Below are 14,545 nucleotides of genomic sequence, written 5' to 3' on the forward strand. Positions count from 1 at the left end.
ACATACAGCATTGTTTGACAGAAATGAAGGAGAAAAAATGTTTTGTTGGTCATTCATTTTTGTCATGACATCACTTTGATTAGTTGAGTATCTGAGGCTGAGACCACGGGACTGTAAAACATGATTGTTGGGCTTCATTTCTGTGCTGAACAGTCATTTAAGATTAGTTAGTAAATAACAATTAGTTAATGTTGTTCATGAGACTAAAATCATCTCACTGTGGTAATGTAAATATGATATGGCCAATATTATATGTATTATCAGATTATTATGATATACATATATGTATAAATTTTTTTTAAAAAAAACACCCAGCATGCCCCTGCGGGCGGTTTATCCTTCAAGCTCGGGTCCTCTACCAGAGGCCTGGGAGCTTGAGGGCCCTGCGCAGTATCTTAGCTGTTCCCAGGACTGCGCTCTTTTGGACAGAGATCTCCGATGTTGTTCCCGGGATCTGCTGGAGCCACTCGCCTAGCTTGGGAGTCACCGCACCTAGTGCTCCGATTACCACGGGGACCACCGTTACCTTCACCCTCCACATCCTCTCGAGCTCTTCTCTGAGCCCTTGGTATTTCTCCAGCTTCTCGTGTTCCTTCTTCCTGATATTGGCCAGGGTTACTTACTACGCAAGTAACCCTGGCGGAAGGGACTACACGAATAGGATGAGGGACCGATGGATGGATGGATGGATGGATGGATGGATGGATGGATGGATGGATGGATAGATAGATAGATAGATAGATAGATAGATAGATAGATAGATAGATAGATAGATAGATAGATAGATAGATAGATAGATAGATAGATAGATAGATAGATAGATAGATAGATAGATATTACAGGATATATTACAGCAGTGAGCTTGAACTCTGGGTCAAAGATTCAAGTTGCAGTTATTTATATTTCCTATCACCTTAATCTTCACTCAAAGACAAGTATCTTTGACAGTGCATATATAGATGTATTATATATAAGAGACAAATGTTGTTCCTTCAGTATGTTGGTATTACTAAATTTGGCTCAATGCTTACATATATGTGTAAAAAGCAAATGTACGAGCTGTGATAACTGTGTCTGATAGAATGAGGAGTAGACTGATATATAAAATATTCCTTTATTGGGTGAGAAAATCACACCATGTCATAACTGCTTTAAGTCATACAGAATAGAAATCAGAGCCTTAAACAGGCTGACTTCTGCTAAATGGGTCAAACTGGGCAGAAAGTCTACAAACACATAACATCCTTATAGAATATGATGTAACACTATAGATCAACTTACCTCAGAATATATAAAGCATATAAACAATTACAGCAATATGATGCAACAAACACAGCAGTGCTACTGATCCAAAATACTCAAAGCTTCATAGAACTGAAACAAACATTTATTTTTAGCTCCATTCTGCTGCTGATACATACTTTAGGTTTCTGAAGATTAAACTTGTTGCTGCCTTTCATAGTGTGTAACTTGAAGGCCCTGAGTACTTTCTCCCACACTGAAAACACTGGGATGATCACATTATTTGAACATTACCTAATAAGACTGATTCAGGACAGACAGTTATGTTAATAAACTTTCCTAGCAGTCCTTCACAAACAGGGAACAGTCTGTCTATTCTCTCCATCTGTCAGCTGCTGATGGCTCTTCCTCCTCCTCTTCCTCACACACTGTTGAGTTTATCCTGGTGGATCATCAGGGGTGCAAAGCCTCACAGATGATGTGCAGCAGTGTGCAGTGGCGTGCACAGACATTTTGGAGGGCAAGTGCTCCAGGGGGAAAAAAGGGCACTTTTTGCATATGTGGAAAACCTTTTCTTTTTATAATAAAAAAATCGCACAGGTTAAATGCAATTTGACTTTTATTTCAAAACATTCTCTAAAAATCAAAAATCACACCACAAAAAGATAAAATCTGTATCCAACTCTAAACTATATACATACATATTCTCAAGTGTCCATTAAATGGAGTGTACTGCTCTAAAGAAGCATCCTTCTTGGTGCCATGTCTTTGTAGATGTTGATGACCTCGTTGTAATTGATCTCCACATCTTTCTCAATGGCCAACAAGAGGAGATCAGACAACCTTTCTTCTCCACACAAACTTCTTAGTTTATTTTTGATTATTTTTAGCTTTGAAAAGGATCTTTCAACTGTCGCAGTTGTCACTGGTAGTGTTGCGTAGATCTGAATCATTTTGACAAAGGCAGGAAAGATCAGCTGGCCATTGTTTTCCCTCAGTATCAGAAATATTTCTCTGAGGTCTTTTGAACTAAAGCTGGAGTGGAAGACCTTTAATTCTGTTTTGAGCTGGTCCTCATCTTCTCCATAGAATTCACAGAGGATGTGGACAGCTTCAATGGCTTCTGGGTTTGGTGGGCCTACCCAGTTAGCATGCACAGTTAAGGGCTGGAAGGACTGAATGATTCTGGCCGTTGGGCTTCCAGTATTGTCCCCTTTGAACCTCCTGTTCAGTTCCCCAGTCATGATGTCCAGAAAGGTGAAATATACACCACTCCTGAAATATGCCTCCACTGACTCAACCTGAGCACCTACTTGAGACACTGTGTTGCTGTGTTGGAAACGCACTGGAACTTTCCGCTTTCTCTCCTGACCAGGCACCATGGTAGGTACTGGAATGTTGAAACTCTCTGCCTTCTTTGATGCACATCTAAATATCTCTCCAAATTTCTCCTCAGACCTCATGGTTTGCAATGTGTGAAGCACACCATCAATTACCTTGTAGGCAGTGGAATGGTCCAACCCTTCTTCCTGCAGAGAATCTGATGCCAAAGCAGTGACTTCGAATACTGGTGTGGTGATTTCCATGCAGAGAATGAACATAAAAGTAATGGCATTTCTGTACATCTGAGCATCACCTTGGGCCAGGTTAGGTGGGTCACTGTCACTGATGTCATCAAGGAGCATCAAAATGGCAGCACATTGAAACGTATCTGTCATTGCGCTTTATTTTAAATGTATGGATGTGTGTTGGATCTGTTGGGTATTGTAAAGCTGCTAACTTTGACATTATGTGATCGATCTGTTCTTCCTCATTGTGGTCTTCAGAGAGCACTACATCAGTGTCTGTAGGCCTAACTGAACCTGTTGCTGCATTGGTCGCGGCTTCATCTGTTTCTATATCTCCCTCTTCTGCTATGCTGGTAGATGGCATAGAGCTGCTTCCCTGCTGTGACTGACTACAATGGAACAATAATAATAATAATAGTATTATTATTTATCATAATAATAAGCTTAAACAGATAGTTTTAATAATAACCCATACTGCAAGTCTTGTAACATAGAAATAACTTTCGTAGGTACAAAATAATAGTTAGCTCAATGCCTGCTGATTAAGTTCATTAAAAACTAAGTGTGAAAAGCTTTTAAGATTTTTCAATAGAATTAACTGCAAGGAGCAGGTTACATTAAAACATTAAAATAGAACCTGACTCTGCCCTTGACTCTTACCTTTCATCTTCATTTTCCTTTGCTTTCATCCAGGAGAGCAGAGAACTGCTTCCCTGGGCTGCCTGTTGTAGATCCCTTTCTTTCTCCTTTCTCAGCATCTCTTTCCTAGGCATTATGCTTGCTGAAATTAGTAAATAAATAGACCAAAATGTATGAGAACGAATAAGACTGACTGTGGTCATTACAAGAACAGGGCAGAATGGTCGTTTTCACAGGCAATCGGGAACTGCCTATTTTTCCTTTAGCAAATTAATGTGTTAATGTTGCCAATATGTTACACCAAAAAAAATTAACATGTCTAACCAGTGCTTCTCAAAACTTTTAACATGCACCACCCCCAACACCGTACCCTTCAAACTACCAATAACAACGTCACTGTTCTATCACAATCAGGTCACAACACAGTGCGTAAATGTCTGCGAGCATCGCTGAGTCAGTAACAACCAGTTAGGCTAAAGACTGCATCTTTAGACAGTTGGACGGTGTTCTAACTTTCTCACAGGAGACACCTACTAAAGACAGTCAAAGACATTAATTTCAATCTTACCAAAGTAGGACAGTAGTTGACGTTAGTTATGGAAAGGCTAATCCACAAAAACGGAGAAACGTCCATAATTCCATTATTCATAATCATGTCAAGGTTTTAGGTTTTTCTGCAGTTCCATCTCTAAAAAGTGTGATGTCTTCCCGTCACTGATTTCAGTTTGAAAACTTTGTATTTATTCACAGATTTCCGTGAGATCATCCTAAAATTTGTAACGAAAAATGGGCTCAAAAGAGCCCTCTGCCTAACGGCATGTAGCCTATAGCATAACGTGATATTTTCAGTAGTGTATGCAAAAAGGTCGGAATTGATGGAGAGTAGGGTTGCCTAAATGGTTTAGGTTACATTTTAAATGTGTCGTTTTTTTGTTTATACATATGGATGGATGGAGGGGGCAAGCTGGCAAAGTTTGTCATGTGCAGTTTCTGACAGGCTACTTCACAACAAAACAATTGCAGGTTGGTCTTAGAGGGCAAACAGAATAATTTCACTCGATTCATGGGTTACCTGACTGGTTGGGAAGGGAAAGAGCTGCCGTGTTGTCCGCCGTGGTTCCCAGTCGCTATAGTTAGCCTACTATGCCTACTCCAAGTAGTCCTATGTCATGCCGCTGCTACACGCCTCACAACAAATGAACTGCAAGCGTGTTCACGTGACACGGTGACAGTGAAAAAGCGACAGGGTTCGGGTGTCTTTGAAGAAGGGGCACAAATCAAGCCATTATTTTCACACCTTTTTAAATCGCGCAGCTTTAAAAAAAAAAAAAATCACGTCTTTCAAAAGGGCACTTTTTTGGACTGAGGGCAAAAGGGCAAGTGCTTCAGCACCACCTCGTCTCTATCTGTGCATGCCAGTGGCAGTGTGTCCCTCAGTCTGTCCTCACTCTGGACACTTTTTTGTTTTTGCAAGTGTTTTTGTTTTTGCAGGTGTTTTTCTTTGGCAGGTGTTTTTGTTTTTGCAGCAATTTTCTTTTTGCAGGTGTTTTTCTTTTGCAGGTGTTTTTGTTTTTGCAGCATTTTTCTTTTTGCAGGTGTTTTTGTTTTTGCAAGTGTTTTTCTTTTTGCAGGTGTTTTTCTTTTGCAGGTGTTTTTGTTTTTGCAGGTGTTTTTCTTTTGCAGGGGTTTTTGTTTTTGCAGGTGTTTTTCTTTTGCAGATGTTTTTGTTTTTGCAGCATTTTTCTTTTTGCAGGTGTTTTTCTTTTGCAGGTGTTTTTGTTTTTGCAGCATTTTTCTTTTTGCAAGTGTTTTTCTTTTTACAGGTGTTTTTCTTTTGCAGGTGTTTTTGTTTTTGCAGGTGTTTTTCTTTTGCAAGTGTTTTTGTTTTTGCAGCAATTTTCTTTTTGCAGGTGTTTTTCTTTTTGCAGGTGTTTTTCTTTTGCAGGTGTTTTTGTTTTTGCAGGTGTTTTTCTTTTGCAGGGGTTTTTGTTTTTGCAGGTGTTTTTCTTTTGCAGGTGTTTTTGTTTTTGCAGCATTTTTGTTTTTGCAGGTGTTTTTCTTTTGCAGGTGTTTTTGTTTTTGCAGCATTTTTGTTTTTGCAGGTGTTTTTCTTTTGCAGGTGTTTTTGTTTTTGCAGCATTTTTCTTTTGCAGGGGTTTTTCTTTTTGCAGGTGTTTTTCTTTTGCAGGTGTTTTTGTTTTTGCAGGTGTTTTTCTTTTGCAGGGGTTTTTGTTTTTGCAGGTGTTTTTCTTTTGCAGGTGTTTTTGTTTTTGCAGCATTTTTCTTTTTGCAGGTGTTTTTCTTTTTGCAGGTGTTTTTCTTTTGCAGGTGTTTTTGTTTTTGCAGCATTTTTCTTTTTGCAAGTGTTTTTCTTTTTACAGGTGTTTTTCTTTTGCAGGTGTTTTTGTTTTTGCAGGTGTTTTTCTTTTGCAAGTGTTTTTGTTTTTGCAGCATTTTTCTTTTTGCAGGTGTTTTTCTTTTTGCAGGTGTTTTTCTTTTGCAGGTGTTTTTCTTTTGCAGGTGTTTTTGTTTTTGCAGCATTTTTCTTTTTGCAGGTGTTTTTCTTTTGCAGGTGTTTTTCTTTTTGCAGGTGTTTTTCTTTTGCAGGTGTTTTTGCTTTTGCAGCATTTTTCTTTTTGCAAGTGTTTTCTGAAGTTGCAGTCCGTTTGGCCTCTCAGGGCCACCGTAACAGGTGGAATCAGGACCACATTAAGACCTAATCACCTTCTCTCTCTGTCACACACACACACACACACACACACACACACACACACATTTGCTGTAACACAAAAAGAGAGAGAGTATTTAAATGTAAAGTCTGAACATTAGTCACTCTGTCTTCGGTGTGTGTTAGGAGGGTAAAAGTCCAGCTGGCTTATTTTCCTACCTGGACTCCATGGTAACGTTGTCATAAAAGCACGTCAATAATTAATATGGACTTTTGCGTGTGCGTGCTTTCAAAGTTTTCCTCACACACACACTCTCTCTCTCTCTCTCTCTCTCTCTCTGTTATTACAGTCTGTGTGTGTGTGTGTGTGTGTGTGTGTGTGTGTGTGTGTGTGTGTCTGTTCCTGTCTAGCTGTCTTGTGAGAGCCAACAGTCACACACACCGGTCCTCACAAATTTGAAGGCCTTTTTGAGGCTCAAAATGTGGTTTTAGTGTCAGGATTACAATTAGGTTATGGTTAGCTTTATGGTAGTTTAATAGTTTAATTATTTATATAGCACAATAATTACAACAGGAGCGTTGACCAAAGTGCTGTACAAGAATACAACATACATAATAAAACAACTTAGAGTATTAAAAGCAAACACCAAATATGAATTAACAAACAACTCTCATGCCGTATTAAAAGCCAGTAAATAAAAATGTGTTTTAAGATGAGATTTAAAAAGATTGACAGTATGAGCCTGTCTGATGTGTAGGGGTAAATTATTCCACAGCTTAGGTGCTACGACTGCAAATGCTCGATCACCTCTATGAACCAGCCTCGACCTTGGTACAGCTAAAAGCAAAAGATCACTTGATGGTAAGGGTTAGGGTTAGGATTTCATTTTTAATGGTTAGGGTTAGGGTAAGGGGCTAGGAAAAGCATTATGTCAATGTCCTCACTAAGATAGCTGAACGGGCTTGCGTGTGTGTGTAGGTGTCAGTGTGTGTGCGCACGTGTGTGTAGGGAGGGAGGGAGCAGAGCAGACTTTGCCCTGCATGCAGGAAACTGTCGCTCAGTCGCCACACCACCAACAACGCTGCGACCAGCCGAGGAACTTCACACCAGCCAGTGAGTACAAACTGGGAGAACTGGAAGAACAGATTCACAGCTGGGGGTGAGGGGGACCACATTTAATGCCTGTGTCACTGATCCTATGTTCAATCTGAGCTTGCAGGTCCAGCTCAGAGGTCAGTCATGTGACTGAAGGCCTCACCTGTGACATCATAGCAGGGCCAGTGTTTATATATGAGGTGAAAACACTAACACACTTCTGTATGAGAATATTATGGTTTATCAAAGTTGGGGGGAAAGTTTTCATGGTCAGTGTGATCGCTTCTACCTGTGGTTACTCAGCTGTTTGAACCTCCTGATGACTTAATGGCAGTCGCTCCAGGAAGTATCCAGAGCCGCTCGTTTGATCTTACATTTCCCACTGCAGTATTTTAAAGTATTTGATTTACTTTGTTTTAGAACGAAAATAATTGATTGTATATAGAAGACTGATTTCTGGACTGCATCCATAGAGTGAGGAGCATTACACAGACACAGACAGACACCTGGTCATTAGTTCTGAGTCCAAGTAGAATCCAAGAATTTCATTCACAGACTTCTTGAATGGTCTGCTAGTACAATTAACTGCACAGCAGAAATATTGTTGTTCAGGTAATCAATTAAAAACGACATTCTCCAACAGCAGGTCTTTGATGTAGCCACTGTTGAAGTGCATTCAACCTGCAATCTTCTTGATGCCCTATGGGGGCGACATCTGGGGTCCGATTGTATGGAAGTCTATGAGAAAATGAGCCTATTACACAACTTATCTCTCACCTCAGTTAATACTTTCCTAATGAGTTTATGGTCTCAGTCTCCACTTCCAGGTCTTATCAAATACAACATGGTGTTCAGTTTGTAACTTATGGACCCATTGGAGGATTGAGCTGAGTAGGGAAGGATTTAGAGCATGGATAGGAGCATGCAGTGTAGGAAAGAGCCGTTATTTTAAGAAGAGAGGTGACTATTGAGCAGCAGTATAGCTTCATGCTGAGAAGGAGCACTACAGATGAGGAAGTCAGGAGTGGTAGGTAGTAGGTGGAGGTATGCCCTGGAGATGAGAGAAATAAAAGTCATTAGAAACAAGACAGAATAGAGAGTGGATATATTGGACAAAAGCGGCAGAAGGAAAAGAGGAAGACCTCAGAGGAGGTTTATGGATGTAGTAAAGGAAGGCTGTTAGTGAGGTAGGCAGATCCGCCATGATGATCCCTAAAGGGAGCAACCAGAAGAAGAAGAAGAAGAAGAGTGTCTCTCATTGGTTTCTAAAAAGTCTGTGGCACTAAAATCAGGCAGCTTTGACTCTCACATAGAAGTCTTTGCACATCAAGCCATTCTTCAAGAGTTTTTGTGGAGTGCTGCAGCCCACTGACCTGATCTAAGTGCATGGTGAATGCTCCAAGCTGAACCCCTGTATCTGTTGCTGGTTGGGGACTGAGATAATCCCAGTCCAAAGAAACATACAGTAGTTGAGACAACTTTGGAGGCAAGGTGTAGTCAGACTCAGAAATCTGTGTGGTTTTTCTGTGTCCTGGTGGTCTGTGGGAGGCTCTGTCAGGTCATCAACCCTTAACCTGTGTAATCTGTGGATTATGATGGTATGACATCTGCACGGGCACCTGTCGATTCGGTTTGTGAGATTGCTGACACACGTTTGCCATCAGGATGGCCCTCCCCAGTGCTCGCTCTATTAATTTCATTCTTCTCAGTGATGTCTTCAGTCAAGAGAATTTGGACTTCGTAACAAAGACTTGGCAGCACAATTTGGAATTAAATCATCTGACTGAGCTCTGTCCAAAATAGTGCTCCTTTGTTGGTGGTGGACTCGCCGTCATCTTTAAGAACTGCGTTATTTGTTAGTCTGTGTTTTTTGGACATATCTATATCGAAAACAACTTGTTGTGGATAGGCGTAGCTTTGGGTCATGTGGTGTCGGTAATAGTAATAGTGATTGCTATATCACCTGTTCACAGCCCGAGGGAATTTTTGTGAATGAGTGGGTGATGGGGGAAGTTGACTTTTGCTCACCGCTCAAGCTTAGAATGTTTATTTTGATCACTGTTTTTCTACAGATTTTAAGGATTTGATAACAAATAAAGAAGTTTTTAATCTGGAACTTTGACTTATGTTTTGAACAGCGGGCGCGTCAACATTATCCCCCTATTAGCCCCTAACCCATTCCACAATTGAGCCCTACACACAGACACACAAATCTTATTTAAAAATCTTTTAAAAACCTTATTCCCATTCAGATTGTAGCCTCCATCTCTCTTGAATATTGATTGGTAATAGATTATTTCTAGCTCTAAACATTATCTGTGCTATATTGTAATTAACCAAGTCATGGAGTTTTCACAACTTTTGTCTGTGTCTGTCTTTTAATATAGAGCTTACCCTTCCTAAACAGTTATTCAGTCAGCATATTATCATCCAGCATGCCACTGAACTTTATCGGATTTGTTTAATGTTAAGTTAGAGTCAGTATTGGATGCAGAAATGTTTGTTAGAGATTTTAATGAAAAGACAGGCATTCAAAGAGTCATTTCTTTTGGATAAATGAAGCTCGTCTGCAGTTAGAAGGTCCAAACCACCGAATGAAAAGTGCATCATGTGAAGGAATGAGAAAAGGGAGTCTGCATATTTTATCAGTATTATATTGTTCAGTAAAAGAAATCTTAATGTCCTTTTAATAAAAATAAGCAGACAGGTATCTCCTGCTTTTTCATACTTACACGTGTTCTTTAACAGGTATTCTCTAACATTTCTTACTTTTATTATTAAAAAATAAATTGTATTTATTTGGTAAATAAAGTAAAATAAAATGTTGGCAAAAATGCTGTGCCTTCATCTGCTCACTCTGTTACTGATTTTTCTTGTTCTTTAAATCTGGATTGTTTTCAAAACCCTGTTGAGTATCACTGATCTGACAGGCAAAATGAAACTTTCATCGAGCCCTGCAGGTGTGCTTCCCACATCACTGTGCTAAATGTTTTTAATTCAAAACCCAAGAAACAATCTCACCTGGACTCATCCTCACCTGAACATTGTGGATTGGTATCCAGGCCGTCGTTTCTTGTCAAAGATTTGAGAAAAGCCAGGTTCTATCAGAGGTTTCTTCCTGTTAAAAGGGAGTTTTTTTCTCAGTGTGCCACTGTGCTATTGTTGGGGTCTTTACCCTACAATATAAAGCACCTTGAGGTGATGTTATATAAACAAAATTTAGTTAAATTGAAAAACTGTGAAATGTTGTTTATAAGTAAATGTATATATTAAAACTTCACTAAAGCTTGTCTCACTGCAGGTGTTCATCATGAATTCTTCAGCACCACCTCCTCCATCATCATCATCATCATCATCATCACCGGCATCAACATCTACCTCGATCAGAGCTGGGAAACAAACCCAGCTGAACTCCTCTTCATCCTCTCCCCCTCCTCCTCCTTTTACTCTGTCTCTCAGAAGTCCTGAGCTGCAAGCAGAGTTTCTAAGAGGTAACCTTTTTCTAAGGCTCAATTTTGTGTTGATGGATAACTGAACAGAACCTGAAACAGGGCCCTGAGGGGCCCGGGTGGTCCTGGGTTTCTGTATCAAACTACCACAGAAGAATTGCAAAACCCCAAATCTCAAGCACAAACAGCCACAAATGTCTTCTTATCTTTGTCTTTCCAGAGTGTCGGAACAAATTTAAGCCTCACAGCGACGACAGTGAATCCAGCGGGGTTTCCTCCACCACCTCCCCTGTGGCCTCCCCCTTCAGCCTCACTCCTTCCTCCTCCCCCTCCAGTTCTTCATCCACCTCGCCGTCCCCTGGCTTCAAGGACAGACAAGGTGAGCCGGCTGGAAGTACTGTCCTAACCTATGTGAAGTGACTAGCTCGCCCTGGTGGAGAGGACCCATTAATAGAAAACATATCTCTGAGAGACTTTGACGAGCTGTTACTGGTTTATTGTGCTGATGTAAAACAAACAGGCTCCACTCTTGGGTGTGGCATTTTGTGTTTTAGAGATTTGGTTGGACCCATATGAAAACTAAAATTATTGTCTTTGTTCAGCTCGTCTGTCACTGTCCAGCCCCGAGCTCCTTTCTGAACTGAAGGAATCCAAAAACCGCTCCCTCCGACACGTCCCCGCGCAAAAGGGAATGACCACCGTTTTCTCAGGGCGAGGAAGAGCATCAAGACAGGTGAGCAGAAACAACGTTTCTCCGTCTGGCTCTCCAGCTTTCCTTCTTTTCATTAAGACTACAAACTAACTTTATTAAAACCTTACAACACAGCAGCCATGATGTAAAGATTCAGAAACATTTTAAAGCCTTTATTTATTTTATCCATTTATTTTATAACATTCATAACCAATGTGTGAAACGATGACACTGAGAAATTTTGTTTATGTTTAAAAAATGTCTGATCACCTGTAATACTTTGAAAGGCAAATCTTTCCACTGATGTATTTCAGTTGCTCCATATAGTCCTACTTTGATTTCATAGAGTTTGAGATGCTTCTAGTGGCTGACGGTTCTGGACTACAGACAGGCCAGTTTAACAGCTTTACTCATTACTAGAATTTGATTTAGCATCGTCTTGCTGGAGTAAGAAAGGTGTCGTCTGGATGGCGGCATGTGCTACTTGTAAACCTGCAGATATGGTTCAGCACTGGGGCCATCCAAAGAGTGACTTCCTAAAGCAACCAGAGATGTGTCGGTTTTCTGAGACAAAGTTAGGAAAGGATACATTTAAAGGAATTAAATGATCTGAATTAAATTCTTTAATTTTTCTTTTCAGGCGTCTGACTCCACTACACCCACCAAACCGGCCAATCCGAGGGTTTCTCGCTGACTTTATGAGCAACGTGTCAACCAGACTATGAACTCTAATTCTCCGTATTAATTATGTAAATACAGTGTCACAAGCTAAATGTTATGAATGCTGAAAGTGTAAAAACTCATCACCAGCTCCTGAACCATGTAGAAGACCCTGAAATAAAGTACAGAACAAGGCTCTGCAGATTTATATTTGTTCATCAATTAAAAATGTTCAGTTCATTTTTAGAGAAAGAAAAAAATAATTAATTTAACCAAATGTCTGGTCATGCAGGCTGGAGTGTGGACTTCAAGCCATGACTTTGTTGTTGCTAGGGTATCTTGTCTCACCACTTCAGAGTTCTGAATACTAAAGCTCAAAGGTATAAGGAGTGAAAGCTGATATCCAAGAGGTAAGTGTTGAATTGAATAATTAGGGTACTTGCGTAGCTATTGCTGTGGATATAGCTCAGCCGGGAGCGTCTAAAGAGCAGTTCTTGAACTTTTTCTCTCTTGACCAGTTTTTTCCCAATACTGATTGGTAGATTAGGATTCCACTTGCTGTCACATATTCAGGGAGTGCAGAATTATTAGGCAAGTTGTATTTTTGAGGAATAATTTTATTATTGAACAACAACCATGTTCTAAATGAACCCAAAAAACTCATTAACATCAAAGCTGAATGTTTTTGGAAGTAGTTTTTAGTTTGTTTTTAGTTTTAGCTATTTTAGGGGGATATCTGTGTGTGCAGGTGACTATTACTGTGCATAATTATTAGGCAACTTAACAAAAAACAAATATATACCCATTTCAATTATTTATTTTTACCAGTGACACCAATATAACATCTCCACATTCACAAATATACATTTCTGACATTCAAAAACAAAACAAAAACAAATCAGCGACCAATATAGCCACCTTTCTTTGCAAGGACACTCAAAAGCCTGCCATCCATGGATTCTGTCAGTGTTTTGATCTGTTCACCATCAACATTGCGTGCAGCAGCAACCACAGCCTCCCAGACACTGTTCAGAGAGGTGTACTGTTTTCCCTCCTTGTAAATCTCACATTTGATGATGGACCACAGGTTCTCAATGGGGTTCAGATCAGGTGAACAAGGAGGCCATGTCATTAGTTTTTCTTCTTTTATACCCTTTCTTGCCAGCCACGCTGTGGAGTACTTGGACACGTGTGATGGAGCATTGTCCTGCATGAAAATCATGTTTTTCTTGAAGGATGCAGACTTCTTCCTGTACCACTGCTTGAAGAAGATGTCTTCCAGAAACTGGCAGTAGGACTGGGAGTTGAGCTTGACTCCATCCTCAACCCGAAAAGGCCCCACAAGCTCATCTTTGATGATACCAGCCCAAACCAGTACTCCACCTCCACCTTGCTGGCGTCTGAGTCGGACTGGAGCTCTCTGCCCTTTACCAATCCAGCCACGGGCCCATCCATCTGGCCCATCAAGACTCACTCATTTCATCAGTCCATAAAACCTTAGAAAAACCAGTCTTGAGATATTTCTTGGCCCAGTCTTGACGTTTCAGCTTGTGTGTCTTGTTCAGTGGTGGTCGTCTTTCAGCCTTTCTTACCTTGGCCATGTCTCTGAGTATTGCACACCTTGTGCTTTTGGGCACTCCAGTGATGTTGCAGCTCTGAAATATGGCCAAACTGGTGGCAAGTGGCATCTTGGCAGCTGCACGCTTGACTTTTCTCAGTTCATGGGCAGTTATTTTGCGCCTTGGTTTTTCCACACGCTTCTTGCGACCCTGTTGACTATTTTGAATGAAACGCTTGATTGTTCGATGATCACGCTTCAGAAGCTTTGCAATTTTGAGACTGCTGCATCCCTCTGCAAGATATCTCACTATTTTTGACTTTTCTGAGCCTGTCAAGTCCTTCTTTTGACCCATTTTGCCAAAGGAAAGGACGTTGCCTAATAATTATGCACACCTGATATAGGGTGTTGATGTCATTAGACCACACCCCTTCTCATTACAGAGATGCACATCACCTAATATGCTTAATTGGTAGTAGACTTTCAAGCCTATACAGCTTGGAGTAAGACAACATGCATGAAGAGGATGATGTGGACAAAATACTCATTTGCCTAATAATTCTGCACTCCCTGTATGTGATCTTTAAAAGTTGTATTATTCATATTAGACGTCAGGGTTTAAAATACTGGGGTAAATGTACTGTGTGCAATCCTTTGAATCAAAATGCTGTCTTCAATTAAAATGTCCATTTCAACAATTTCTTTTGCTGCTTCCGTGGACCAGAGATCCACCAATCAGCACTGAGTGAAGGTACGCTTTCAGGGGTTAGGATTTTAAGGTTAGCTGTCTGTTAGACTTCACTGCATCCACTTTTAGTGCAATTTTCTAACCAATAATACGGCTCCTATGCAATCAATTGACAGTGTCCAAGAAATTTATTCTCCAAGTTTGTGAGTGAAATAGTTTTTCTTTTTTTTGGATGCTACTCAACAGAATGTCTCTGTGTGATGCAATTAGAAAATAATTAATATAG

General features: G+C 40.2%; 1 protein-coding gene across 2 annotated transcripts; it reads left to right on the forward strand.

Annotated features, from left to right (window-relative positions):
• The first annotated feature begins 7,175 nt into the window (after window positions 1-7,175).
• Window positions 7,176-12,202, forward strand: LOC146634952 (uncharacterized). Of its 2 annotated transcripts, none has more exons than XM_085344222.1 (5): window positions 7,176-7,231; window positions 10,515-10,704; window positions 10,883-11,041; window positions 11,265-11,395; window positions 11,994-12,202. In XM_085344222.1, exons 2-5 carry the CDS (start codon window positions 10,524-10,526, stop codon window positions 12,045-12,047), a joined length of 525 nt encoding a protein of 174 aa, XP_085200348.1. In that variant the 5' UTR covers window positions 7,176-7,231; window positions 10,515-10,523; the 3' UTR covers window positions 12,048-12,202. The 2 variants fall into 2 exon arrangements, with proteins under 2 accessions (XP_085200348.1, XP_085200356.1); XM_085344230.1 differs by having other exon boundaries at window positions 7,192-7,277.
• The last annotated feature ends 2,343 nt before the right edge of the window (window positions 12,203-14,545 follow it).

The sequence above is a fragment of the Diplotaxodon limnothrissa genome, linkage group LG3 (genome assembly GCF_057381915.1).
Source record: "Diplotaxodon limnothrissa isolate DT_005_m linkage group LG3, D_limnothrissa_male_GT1.1, whole genome shotgun sequence".
In the NCBI taxonomy this organism is placed as follows: Eukaryota; Metazoa; Chordata; class Actinopteri; order Cichliformes; family Cichlidae; genus Diplotaxodon; species Diplotaxodon limnothrissa.